This window comes from Mytilus edulis, chromosome 13 (assembly GCF_963676685.1).
Source record: "Mytilus edulis chromosome 13, xbMytEdul2.2, whole genome shotgun sequence".
Taxonomy (NCBI): Eukaryota; Metazoa; Mollusca; class Bivalvia; order Mytilida; family Mytilidae; genus Mytilus; species Mytilus edulis.
In genome coordinates this window covers 69,080,547-69,094,249 of record NC_092356.1, presented here as the reverse complement: position 1 = coordinate 69,094,249, position 13,703 = coordinate 69,080,547, and the positions used below count along the sequence as shown (strand labels likewise).

Below are 13,703 nucleotides of genomic sequence, written 5' to 3'. Positions count from 1 at the left end.
CGATATCTTTAAAACTAGATTAATTTTACTGTTTTTTACGTAAGAATATGCCTGTATCGTTTATTGTGTTAAAGCTTTTGTGTTGCCATTTGATTAAGGAACTTTCCGGTTCCAATCTTGAGATTTTATAGTTTTACCTTTTCATGAGAAGAGAATACCTAGGGCTTTGCCATTTGCAGGTTTTCCTGTATACATGTAACTCGACGTAACCAATTCACATGTTGAACGGCAAACTTTGTGAAAACGATCTATTCAATTTTTTAAAAATGAAAACAAGTTTTGTAAAGTTGTTTTGCGTAAGACGTGCTCTCATCAAAGATATGATGTAACCAAAAAATAATTAAAAAAAAAAAAAAATCTCAATAATAATGAGCTTTCAAACACTATAAACTTTATCTAAATCCATTGGAAACACAATACTTCCTAACAAAAAATGCAATGCTTAAGAGGAATCGAGATAATCAACCATATTCCTACACCAGATACCTTTCAGCCAATCAGGACTGTCATGAAATACTTTATAATCAATACAGTCCTTTAATCTTTTCTACATCAACTTTACTTTGCAGCACAAGATTGATGAAATATAAGTTAGACAATATTTATTTTGTGATATTGTTCGCGCAGATTGAAAAAAAAAATCAGTAGAAAAAAATATTCCTGAAAGATCTTAATTTTCATCAATATTTTTACATATCGACAGTAGCGTTTTCATTACATTACAGATCGCAACCTTTACACAGCATAATTCGAAGACTATTTACGAACTTAGTATCTGTATTGCAAAATAAATATGGATCAACCAGATTTATTTGTTCCATTTAAGAGCTGTTGCACTTGCAACTCAAATCTTTCGACTAAACGTGGACAACATATCATACTCGTTAAAATATTAGTATTGACTATCATACCTATTATTGTTCTAGTAATTCAAGGAGGTATAACTATTGCTTATGATAATAATCATGTTGTGACACAAAACAAAGTGGAAGCAGATATAAAATTTAGTGTAGAAATTGGACTACTCGTCCACAATTTACAAATTGAAAGGGGAATCACAACCATGTATGTTTCTTCAGGAAGGATGGATATTCTACCAGTTCTAAAAAATAAACGGACAATAACAGACATGTCATTAAACGCTCTAGAAGAATGGATATCGTTGTCTATCCCTGGACACTTCCGTTCCAGAAGTACATATTTTCAACGACTACAGGAACATAGAAATACTTTTGATAGCCTTAACAAAAGTTCTAGTGAAGTAATAAGATTTTACTCTTATGATAATGACATCATATTAGATTGGTTAGGCTCTGTTATAACAGACGCGAAATATATAACTGGAACAAGCTGGCAACCATTAATAGCGTATCATATGATTGTGTTAAGTAAAGAACAAGCTGGGTTGGAACGAGCATTGGGTGGAGTATATTATGCGAAAGGTAATGATATCACATGTTTACATCTTATCTAAAAAAGTTAAATATTTTCAAGCATCATTAAATGAAATTTAAGTCGATTAAATATTAATTAACAATGGAAAAACACTAAGACATACCAACGCGGAAACAAAACATAACGCTAGACTAAAAACAACCTACAGCATAATGACTGAAACAGAATAAAAAAACCTAATAGGCTTACACTCGTTTTAAAAAAAAAAACTGTACAGGACATTTGAATTTGTTTCTATAAACATATTACAGAATAAAGAAATTTACAACCTACAGAAAAAACCCTTGATGAACACAAATGATATGATATCGTACTGCTTGAGAAAAAAAAACGATAATTTAGTTCTGATACCAATGTTAAAATGCCGTTTAAAAAATGGGGATACATATGCTAAAACAAAATTTCAAACAAATACGATGTTTATACAAAAAGGAAGATAATGTGTGAATGAGACAGCTCTCCAGACGAAACCAAATTGAACAGTAATTAACAACTAAATGTCACTATACGGCCTTAAAAAATGAGCAAAGAACTTAGCGCATGGACACATATTCATAACCTCGAAATGACAATTCAAACGAGAAAGTTAACGGTCTAATTTATGTACAAAATAAATGAACGAAAAATAAACATGTAACATATCAAAATACGACAACCACTGAATTACAGGATCCTGACTTGACACAGGAGTACACATATAGAATGTGCCGTATTAAACACTTTATATGTTTTCTTTGATGTGAGATTCGTGATATACGTTTGGACGACAGACTTACTGATTTATGATATCTTATAAAACGAGATACGGTGGAGGAATCTATTTCATTTTTGATCTATAGACCATATACCAGAATTTTTCAATTTCATTTTTGTTTTATAGACCATATACCAGAATTGGTCAATTTCATTCTTTAAGTAGAAATAACAATTAGTAGTAACTATTGATTTTTGACCAATGAAGAAGTGAGATCAAACGAATTACACTTTAATATATAAAAATATCTTTTCATTTTCTAGAGTTGCAAAACATGATAGTAGTCTCTGCTACTGGAGTTTTGTGTTTGATTTGAATATATGCTTAAAGTCAACACTGCGAGACATACCATACACATATTGATATTTGATATTGATCTACAACAAAGATTAACCTTTCTTATCTATCTAATGCATCGCACGTTATTTGGTAATTATAGATGTACAAGTTTAAGGACTATTAATCCATTGATACATAAGAGTAATGTAAATCAACTCATTATCTGTTTAAAATTTACCAATAAACGATATAAAATAGAAAAAAATGAAAGAAAGAAAAATAAACGACACATTTAAAATATTTTGCGTCCGAAGAAGATAATATATATTTTCCAATGAAACAGCTCTATTCCTCTGTTTCCATATGACTGTTTTCATATCTCTTCTTCTTTAAAATCCTCATATTGATATATTATTTTTATAATCATTATTCTCAATCGTATTTTATGAAATTCACATTGGAAGTATGTAATAGGTTATTGAATAAACAGTTCATTCTTCCTTTAATACTTATATTAACAGATCATAAATTACGACCTTTTATCAGGACTTGATTCCTTACTTAATTTACAACAACACCATGAAAAATAAATGTGGCATGACACATGAGTAAGTTGGTATCATAATGCAGAACTTAATTGTTTATAAAGCCCGCATCGGCCAAAGTGCCTGTTCTATGATTAAACAATTATTCAGAATTTAATATGATATCTTTGTTATACTTTGTTCCCACTAATGTTATCACTTTTATAGTACAGTTGCAATATAGTCTTCTTTGATTTGACAACATACTTTTGCTTGTAAGAGTAATTTTAACTATTTTTTTTTATTTTGAGAGCTTAATAATTTGAACTTTTTTTTTTCTTTTTATCTTTGTGCTTGGGTTGTTGTCTCTTTAAAGCATTTCCCGTTTTCAATCTCAGTTTTATTGTTATAACTGCACCTTCAATTTGTAAAAAAACACAGCGTTAGTAGCTAATTATTACTGTAGAATTTGATGAGAAAATTTTCAGAATGACATCCGTTTGTCATAAACTGAAGTTATTTAACATCGCATATCTATCAGATACAAATCAGATTTCATGGAAATGATAAAAAAAAACATTACATTATATCATCTTCATTACAAATCAATAAAACTACTTTAGTTTCAAAGCTAGGTAGATAAGCTGAAGATATATATTTATGGTGTAATTGCAATATTTCAAATCTTTTCATTTATACAAACATTTCTTAATCGACCGCTGACTATTAAGATGCATATATTTCTTGAAAGTTAAAACATTCTCGAAATTATAACATTACAATTTGTAGATACCTTTATTTTGGAAAAAACAACTAAAGTCGTGCTTTCCGTAGAGTGCGTATGACATCATTAAATTTAACGTTGCTAACGGGATCACGATTGGATGGATATGTTTCTCTCTCCATCATATGTTACCAAAACAATGGATAAACCACCAATAACCGTGAACACTTAGTTAGCCATTACTGGTCGAGTGAACTGTTTCTTAATAAATGAGTTCATATGAAATACATTACATCAACGTATATGTCAATTAGACATTCATAACAACTGAATTAGAATCAAATTCCATGTTTTTTGTAGATGATAAAAATTGAAATCAAGTTTAATTAATTGAGCAGTCATTAGAACGCATGTTGTATGAAGTATTGCATTAAATATGCACATACAGTTTTAAGCTAATTTAAATGACTTTGTGTAAAATAACTGATTTACATGATCATTTACCAGTACTAATCAACCACATACTTTACAGTGCATCTAATTAATGTATTCTGCTTTAACCTTTTTAAAAAGTACAGGTATATAATGTTTGTCAATTACACAGGTTAATCTCTGAAAATTGAAATGTCTAGATCAATGCATTTCAACCAGAAGAGTGAGTGATCCAGCATTAAAGTGTATATAATGCAGACACTTAATGTAAAAGTCAAATTAATAAACGTTTTATGCAGTATTGAGATCATATACCTGCGTTCAAGATAAAACCTTAACCTTATTTATAACAATTACCATTGTAGAAATGACATGTCCTAAACTCATCTTTTTAATTAACTAAAAAGCGTTTGATCTTCTCAAATAACCATTCTTAAGCATGATCAAACGAATATTAATCATCAACGAGTCTTAGAAATGGTGATTTGTATATGCTATACACCATACAGACGGTCTCGCTATTTACGCTCCTGAGCTGTAAAGCTCTCGTACAAACCACGAAGTGTCAGTATTTTCTGATGCTGTGGATAATAAAATGGTTTGAAACAGGGATGGGTTAATTGAAAATGTAATGGTAATTAGGTGTAATGCATTACCATTTTCCATGTAATTGAATGTAATGTGTAATTGAGCATTTTATAAATTACATGAATGGTAATTTAATTAATAACATTGAAAAAGTACATGTAATTGAATAACATTTCAATTACATGTACTTGTATGATGTTAAAGATAAGGATTTGTGTTTAATAATATATATTGTAAAATTATATTTATTTTTTTCAAATATTGATATCACATACGTCTTTAATATATGAAGTCTGTAATTTATTTTGATATTTTTATATTATTTATTTGACCTACACATTTTTTCTAAATAGTCTTAAAAAATTTGAGGAACATGTGATAGTGTTACTCAGTTTTTAAGAAAGATCTATTAACTAAACAGATTAATAAATAATTAATTATATATAATCACCTTGTTAAACAAAAACAAATAAATGTGTGATTGTGAAAAATCATTCTTATACAGTTCATTTAGAATTAACATTCAATGCACTCAATTATTTTGTCAAATTTGTATACACAAAAGGATTATAGAAATAAAAATTAACAGCTATAAAAACAAACAGCAATTAATCCGATTAGAAATGTCCAGTGGCAATACCATTATTACATGTATTTTATCTAATTAGCAAACTATTGCTTATCTTTAGACATTATATATATAATGTACTAAAAAACAAATTCAATATTGTGACAGGCACACTTTTTAATACTTTTAAAGTGAATTTTTTTTTTTTTTTTATTTATTTATAATTTCTTTATTATGTTTAATTAAAATGACTTCATTTCTGAGATGTTAAAATACCCCTTAATGTAGTGGCAAGTCAATAGGAACAAATTCCTTCTCCTATCAGTATGACGATCTTCTGATCATGGAACTTCAATGTTCTGATTAAGCAATATCTGCCAGATTAGCTCCATTCGAAAGGCTATTTTTAGAATTGCTGTCAAAGTTTTAAGACCAGAGAGATTTAGACTAAATGGCAAAACATTAGATAACTAATGAATATCAAATGCAATGCTTAAACCTATGGTTACATGAAGATTTTACACATGTCGTATATTGATAAAAAGAATCATGATGGAATGTAATTGTAATTTAATTAATTACATTTCAAAAACTTTGTAACGTGTAATTAGTGTAATTGATCATTTTTGCAATGTAATGTGTAATTTAAATAATTACATTCCAATGTAATTGACCCCTAGTCTAGTTTGAAAGAATTTATCCTTACCTATCTCAATTCGGAGTTCAGTGGTTGTTGCTTTATTTGATTGATATGTCATACAAGAGATCATAACATTAGTATGAGAGAAAGATTTTGTACGATTAACAATGGAAAAAAATATACATCAAAGACGAAAACAACGAACATATAGATCTTAGCAAATATACACAGCTACTTTTGCATAGGTACTATTTCTGTACTAAAAATCTGTAGTACTGGATATTTACTTTTAATATACAGTACTATTTTGCTACTTTAAAATTATTGTAATATTTAGGGACCTGTTTTTACAGTACTAAATTTGTACTTGAAATTTAGGTATTACAGATTTTTGATTACTACCATTACATTTTCAGCATTTTGAAAGTTTTTCTATTTCAAATCTCTTGAAATTATGATTTTCAAACATGGACAAATGTATTATTTCTGATGAGGGTAAATACTGAAACGACCGCTTGACGCATGCAATAATAGCGTGTTTTTTTTATGTTTTTAAGCACTGGGTCGGTACCTCTGCTGGTTGACTATCAATATCCGAGGATATCACCATTCTAGTAAATGGTTATTTGGTAATGAAATGGTTTTTAACAAACCAATCTGTAATTATCTGTTTATTAGACTCTTAGGTTTCAACCTCATCAAGAAAAGTTGACTTTAGATGTTTTTGGCTAATTCTTTTATGTCAATTTGGTTAAGGTCTTTTCAATTGTTTCGGTTCTTATAATTCTGTCTTTCTAATATTCGGCTTTGCGCTCAACTGATGAAGTTAAATCCAAAAATAAAATCCGGACTCATTCAATATATAACATATTGTTTTGATTTTTTGTTGTAAGAAGATATTATAATTTTTAACTAATTTCCTTTAAAAATGATACATTCAAAATCATAATGCAAAATATACGACTTTCATTAAACGTATCAGTTTTCTATCTCTGTTCATTAAAGAGTCACGTTATTCATAGAAAAACCTTTTCAATATGACGTAACTTTTTTTAGGTTGAATTTCTTGATCTTAATATCAAAGAATGGCTTACTAAATTAATTTTTGTTTTTGCTTGAAGACTTGATCTTTAATGGTTAGTAATTGAAAATGAATTTTAAAGCGGTTGCATTTTTCTTTTTGATGTTATCTAGATTAGAATTCGAATAAAGTGCATATTTTCTACTGCCTCATCAATAGTGCGGAATAATTTTTGTCGTGGTGTGGACACTTTATCATCAATGGAGGATGATGTTTTAATCGTTGTAAAATGTACCACAAAAACAACCCAACAACAAACTGAAACCAAAAAATGCTTCTGGGAGTCAGCAAAAATTAAATGTCTATGTCAAATACTTTGTTCTAAGTCGTGTGGTCTTACAAATGTGAATTGTTTCATATTTGGTCATGTTTGTCGCTGTATTATATATCCAAGTATTGGATAGGCTAATATGTGAATGCCGTACAATAGTATGTACTACTAGATGCTTACATCAAATATCTTTATGACAATTCTACTATGGCTTCATTTTTATTAAAATGTATCGTAACATACATTCTTCAATGAAAAATAAAAGTCATTTAAATTCACCAACGAAGTTCCTGATCCGTTATAGCTCAATATATGTGTTTGAATAAGAAAAAAATAAAATAAAAAAGAGCCTGTACCAAGGAAGAAATATGACAGCAGTTTTGTCCATTCGTTTAAAGTGTTTAAGAGTATCACTTTTGTCGTTTGATGATGGTCTACGTTTTGAATTTTCCTCGGAGTGTCTTTGTTTTTTACTTTTAACTGTTTGCTAAACGTGAACATCAAACGAGCTGCATAGTTTACGAATAAAGCTTTATCTGTTGTAATGGTCAACGTCAGATGTAAGTGTTGTCTGCATACGGCTCAAAAGTGACAGTTCAATACAAAAATATGAAAGGCCCAATTCAAAGTTTTAGTCAAAGAGCATCGAGATGCTATAGAGTCAATTACGACTAAGGATGTCCCAGGAGAAAATTACTTCAGCCGTACTTGGCAAAACTTTTGTGGGTCCTAAATGCTCTCCAACTTTGTACTTGCTTGGCTTAATAACTATTTTGATCTAAGCGTCACTGATGAGTCTTATGTAGACGAAACGCGCGTCTGGCGTATTAAATTATAATCCCGGTACTTTGGGAACTATTACGCACACAAGAATATATTCAAACAAATACCACGATTGTACAATATCACGACAGAAGTCGTTCTGTTGAAGTCTAGAGGCTAAAGATTTATATCAACAATTATACTGTTGATCAAGCAATAAAGTATAATACAATAACTACAAGGAATGCATTTATTTTATTATTTCTATAACCATATTGATATCAGTGAAGTTGGTTGCTTTAAAAAATGATAAACTGCAACACTTTATCTCCTTTTATCGATAGTGTTTAGTTGATGAATTTATCACAAACGATAAGACTTAGGAACAATATCGCAGCTTATTTGACATATGAGTCCATGAAAATGAACCGTAGCAGAATCATATGGGAAATTATTTCTTTTCATGTTTAAACAATCTTATATTGTCATAACATAACTGTTGATTAAATCCGACAAGGCAGCCATAGATCGCAATGTTAACTCTATTGTTAAAGAGAAAAACGACGGTATTGATCTTGTTCTTTGAATATAAATAACAAAAAAAACCATAATGGATAAGTCAACATCAAAGATCATTTCACTTTACTTGATAAAATAGTATCAATCTTTGTAAAAGTTCAAGGTTAAATACATCTGCAACATTCTTTGTAAATAAAATTATTTGACCGAATAAAACTAACTTTCTTTTCGTAATATCACCACCCAAATACACACTTCATAGATACCAGGATTAAAATTTGTATTTACACCAAACGCGCGTTTTGTCTTCAAAAGTCTCATAAGTTATGTTCGATTCTAAAAAGTTAAAATGACGAATTTTAAGAGAATTGATGACCAAAATTTCTAAAACGTTTTCTTAATACAGCTAAGGTAATCTATTCATGAAGTAGAAAATACTTCTGTTCTGACTACTGGGCTGCAACATATAAAGTCACGTGTGCCAAGTCAGGAATATTGCAGTGTTATCAACATTTTCGTTTCAATTTGTATTGGGCATTTGTTTTTGTTGAACCTCAGTGTTGCTGTATTTATTATTCCTTTTTTTTCTCTTATATTTGGTGTGTTTTGATTTGTAACCCGGATAAATTTGTTCTCAGTCACATTATAACTATTGAACACCCCGTTTACAAATTTTGCCTTTATCTACGAGCCTATCCGATAGTAGTAGTTGAAATAGTAATAGTAGTAATAGTAGTAGTAGTAGTAGTAGTAGTAATAGTAGTAGTAGTAGTAGTAGTAGTAGTAGTAGTAGTAGGACTGGCTGTAATGCTAGTAGACGAAACAAAAGTAGTTGTAGAACCATAAGTAATTACGTTATACGAGTGGTACTGTATGTTCACAAGTATTTTTATATTTTTTAAAAGAAAGTAACTTTGATAGTTAAAGTTCTTAAATTCCTTGTATAGCTGAAATAAATCAGGCAGCTGACCATCTCCATTTATTCGCTTTACATTGTGCGTTGTCATGTCCTTTCATAGCTTGCTACCCTTACTGTGTTCATTTCATTGTAAATGGGTGCACGGCGACTGAAAGGGACTAAGTTCTACGTTATATGCTCTCTGTAAAAGAGGGACGAATGATACCAGAGGGACAGTCAAACTCATAAATCGAAAATAAACTGACAACGCCTGATTAAACATAACAAGGACAAACAGACAAATAATCAATACCAAAAACCAAAAACCTTATTTCAAATAAAATTTAACAGATGCCAAACTATATATAAAAAAAGATGCAGCCAATTAGAACATGTGTCTACAGTTCCTGTGGCAGCCTAGTAAACAAATATGGTTGTTGATATTTTAACCGACCTTCTAAAAGCTATTTGTACTCTTGAAATGTAAATAGTGTACTCTTGAAATGTAAATAGTGTACTCTTGAAATGTAAATAGTGTTCTCTTGAAATGTAAGGCACGCCTTCCTAGCCTTAATTGAAAAAAATAATCAGATTTCAACGATACATTATCTCTGGTAAAAATCAGACATAAACATAAGCCAATGTCAAATAAAAGCTCATTACATTCATAATCAGGTCATGTTAGTATATCAATCAAAATGGTTTATTTCTTGGTATAGCAAATACTGATAGTAAAGTCGTATAGAATAACAGTTGAAGTGTTTTGATAGATGTGTCAAAAAACAAATAAAGACAGTATAAAGTATATGTGAATTGTCCTCATCAGATGGATAAAAATCATTGCACCGACCTCAATCACAAAACTATCCGTGATCCTCAAACCCCTACCCTCAAAATAAATAAAACCTGCACAGTCCCCATGGTTAGCTAAGACCGATTGATAGTTGTTGTTTTACTTCCTTGTCGTGAATCTTGATAATATTCTATAACGAAAGCAGGCGTCTCATTCCGACATGGAATGAAAACATCCAATCTTCGCCAATCAATGTCGGAGTCAAAGCCCGAACTCCTAACATCAGAGTTGGCATAGATGGACGAAAGATACCAGAGGGATATTCAAAATTTTAAAATAAGCATTCACAACACATGTACTTAAGATTTTGCATACACATTGCGTGTCTAACGACTGTCAATGGGCATATAACCCGATATTAACTTACATGAATATCTGAACAAACGGAACGTACGTCCAATTGAATTTGTCAAGGTTTTTTAGTTCAAAAGTATATTCATCATATTGTTTTATCTTATCGTAGCTATACTGACCTTTTAAAGCAAAGTTAACGTAATTAGATGCTGTTGTAAATGATTCATGAATTTGTTTATGTATTCTCGTTTTTCAATTTACCTGAACATATGTACGAAATCATCTTTGTACGCTTCTTTGACGTTTGAATCACAGATTGCGATAATGCCATATAGTACATTACACTTTAATACGACTTATGATGGATACAAGAGGACAGTGCATCAACCACGAAACACTTGTTATATATAATATATTGACAAATGATTTTTCTGACCTTAACCTTAATTGGTATCTCAGATTTTCCCCCTATTTACACATATGTAGTTTTTTATGGAATCTGCATGATACTATGCCATGTGATCACTGAATGATCAAGATGTATGTACAAAGGTATTTGTATGCATTTAGTAAACATACCCGTTTTTAAAAATTACCCTACATTGTCTACTACCATTAGATTGAATAGAATAGAATGTAAATATATATTTAATAAAACCTTTCTGTATATATCTAATTGATACTTCAAGCTACATGTATAGACATCATAACCAATTATAAAAAAATATTTGCAGGTAGTGTTGCATTACCAGAACTTTTGTGGTATAAAGAAAAAACAACACTTGGTGCAAGCTATTTAAAAAGAAGTATGCAATATTCTACCACAGTACAACAACAAATAAATAGTCGTTATACCTCAAGTGAACTAGAATCAGATATTAACATCATGAGGTCAGACATATTGACTAATAATTGTACTCATGGATCTGTTGAAACCAGTATCTTATGGTTCAATAACATCACTAGTTATATAGATTTGCTGAAAGAAATACAAGATATCTTATCGCAGGTAGATACTATTATGGAAAGACAGAGTTTGTATGTTTCGTTTAAATGAAAGACATTACTTTTAAAGAAAGAAAAAATCATGAAAGGGGGAACTAGACATGAAAAGTTTAATCATTTATTTACAGGAATGTTTAGAGATTTTAATGATTTTTTATTAAAAAAGAGAAGAAAGATATATATACCTAATGAATATACAAATCGCTAGTCGGAATAAAACCTGACAATTTCATTGAATACACTAAAAAAAAGGATCAAAAGACAGCGGTATATTAAACATAATAAAGAACACAAAAGACTGAGCAAAACAAACCCAAAACGAACATGGAGAAATCTCTGTTTGTCCGGATGGGTGACCATATCCTGCTCCATCTGCGCCCACCGTTAAGTTACAAATGTAACAACAAAGCCGATGATCAGACTTAATCGTGGAGTTACATTCGAGGCTTACATACAATGACTTTTTTTATTTCAGGAAATAATAGAAATGCTGGAAGACTACGTAACGTCGTTAAAAACAAATTTGATTATAAATGTGATAAAAATGGTTTGTGCGATATTATTGTTTCCGATAACTGTGATCCTCGTATACAGACTCACAAACAAACTTCAACAATTCGCGAATTCACTTAGGCACAAAACGTATGACCTTGAGAAGGAACGTAGACGTTCAGAACAATTGTTGTATCAGCTGCTTCCCATATCCATAGCCAGGAGAATGATGAAAAAAATGACGATAATTCCGGAGCATTATGATTCAGTGTCAGTATATTTTTCTGATATTGTTGGTTTCACTGACATATGTTCCAAAAGTTCTCCAATGCAGGTTATCTATATGTTGAATCTATTATATATTATGATGGACGCTAAACTTGAGGCTTTTGACGTGTATAAAGTAGAAACTATAGGTATGTATAGAAAAACATGTTAAATGGAATACATGTAATTTATACAACTGCGTAAATTGAGGAATTTATAACTTCAAATAGGCATACACAAAAAAGTCAATGACACCGTTAGTGTCCAATTGCCTTAGCATAATTTTCAGTTGCCATTAAAAATGTTTTCAGATATGAATTTTCAGACATCAAAGGGACACACTGTATACTTCACATGACTAAAGTAAATTAATTCATACATAATATATTAAATAATTGTTTGTGTATCAACATCTAGTGGAACATATAGTTCGTTCATATACGACATTATCATAGGAACCAAATGAGACCCTGTTGCCGGGGTTTCATGACTGAATTTCCATTCAGATGTCAAATTCATGTTTCAAAGGGGCACCCTTTTTGTGTGTGTTGAATATATATACATGTAGTCACGTCAAGTTGAACTAAGACACTTTCTCCGCATAATGGCACATAAACTAAGGTGGTCAATTGCTGGTCTATGTCTTTCAGTTGACTTATTACTATTTAGGAAATTCAATGTGTTATAATTAAACTGATTGCATTAAAACAATATAGTTTATCTGGTTTCATTTTGTTTTGTCTCTGTTGATATTTTCACGATTTTGTCCTTGTACTAAATTAGTTGAAGTCTTTGAAAATGTGCCTAAGGATGATTTAGAGCCGATGTATGACATGAAATATCATGAAGTTCTCTTATTAATTTTTTTCCGGATTAGCTTTAGTCATATGTCTAGTACAGCTGATTTGTTCCAGGCGATGCGTACATGGTTGCCTCGGGCTTACCAGTGGCTGCAAAGAACAGAACAAGACATGCAACAGAAGTGGCATCAATGTCTTTAGAGATCATGAGTACAGTCAGTGAAGCTACAGTTCCTCATTTACCACAGGAAAAATGGAAAGTGAGAATAGGTATCAATTCAGGTAATAATAATCATGATAATTGATGGATTGGTTTTTAACGCCACTATCACCCCTATTATCCTATATCAGGGAGATCCATTAGTGATTGGTGTAGGAAGCAAGAGTGTCCGGAGAAAACCATTTGACTTCGGTAGAATACCTGACAATCCTAGTTTACTAATATTGGTGTCGAGTGCATCTTCCCAGTGCAAGTTTCGAACTCACAAACTCAGTGT

At 30.6% G+C, this 13,703-nt stretch overlaps 1 protein-coding gene across 1 annotated transcript; it reads left to right on the top strand.

The window, feature by feature from the left end:
• The first annotated feature begins 793 nt into the window (after positions 1 to 793).
• Positions 794 to 12,280, top strand: LOC139500510 (uncharacterized). Its single transcript, XM_071289254.1, has 3 exons — positions 794 to 1,442; positions 11,377 to 11,676; positions 12,123 to 12,280. Exons 1-3 carry the CDS (start codon positions 794 to 796, stop codon positions 12,278 to 12,280), a joined length of 1,107 nt encoding a protein of 368 aa, XP_071145355.1.
• The last annotated feature ends 1,423 nt before the right edge of the window (positions 12,281 to 13,703 follow it).

Excerpts from the sequence above, each read along its gene's own strand:
- LOC139500510 (XM_071289254.1), top strand. The coding sequence starts at position 794 with ATGGATCAACCAGATTTATTTGTTCCATTTAAGAGCTGTTGCACTTGC. Across the intron at positions 1,443-11,376 it reads TGGAGTATATTATGCGAAAG|GTAGTGTTGCATTACCAGAA; the intron begins GTAATGATATCA and ends AAATATTTGCAG. Across the intron at positions 11,677-12,122 it reads TACTATTATGGAAAGACAGA|GAAATAATAGAAATGCTGGA; the intron begins GTTTGTATGTTT and ends TTTTTATTTCAG.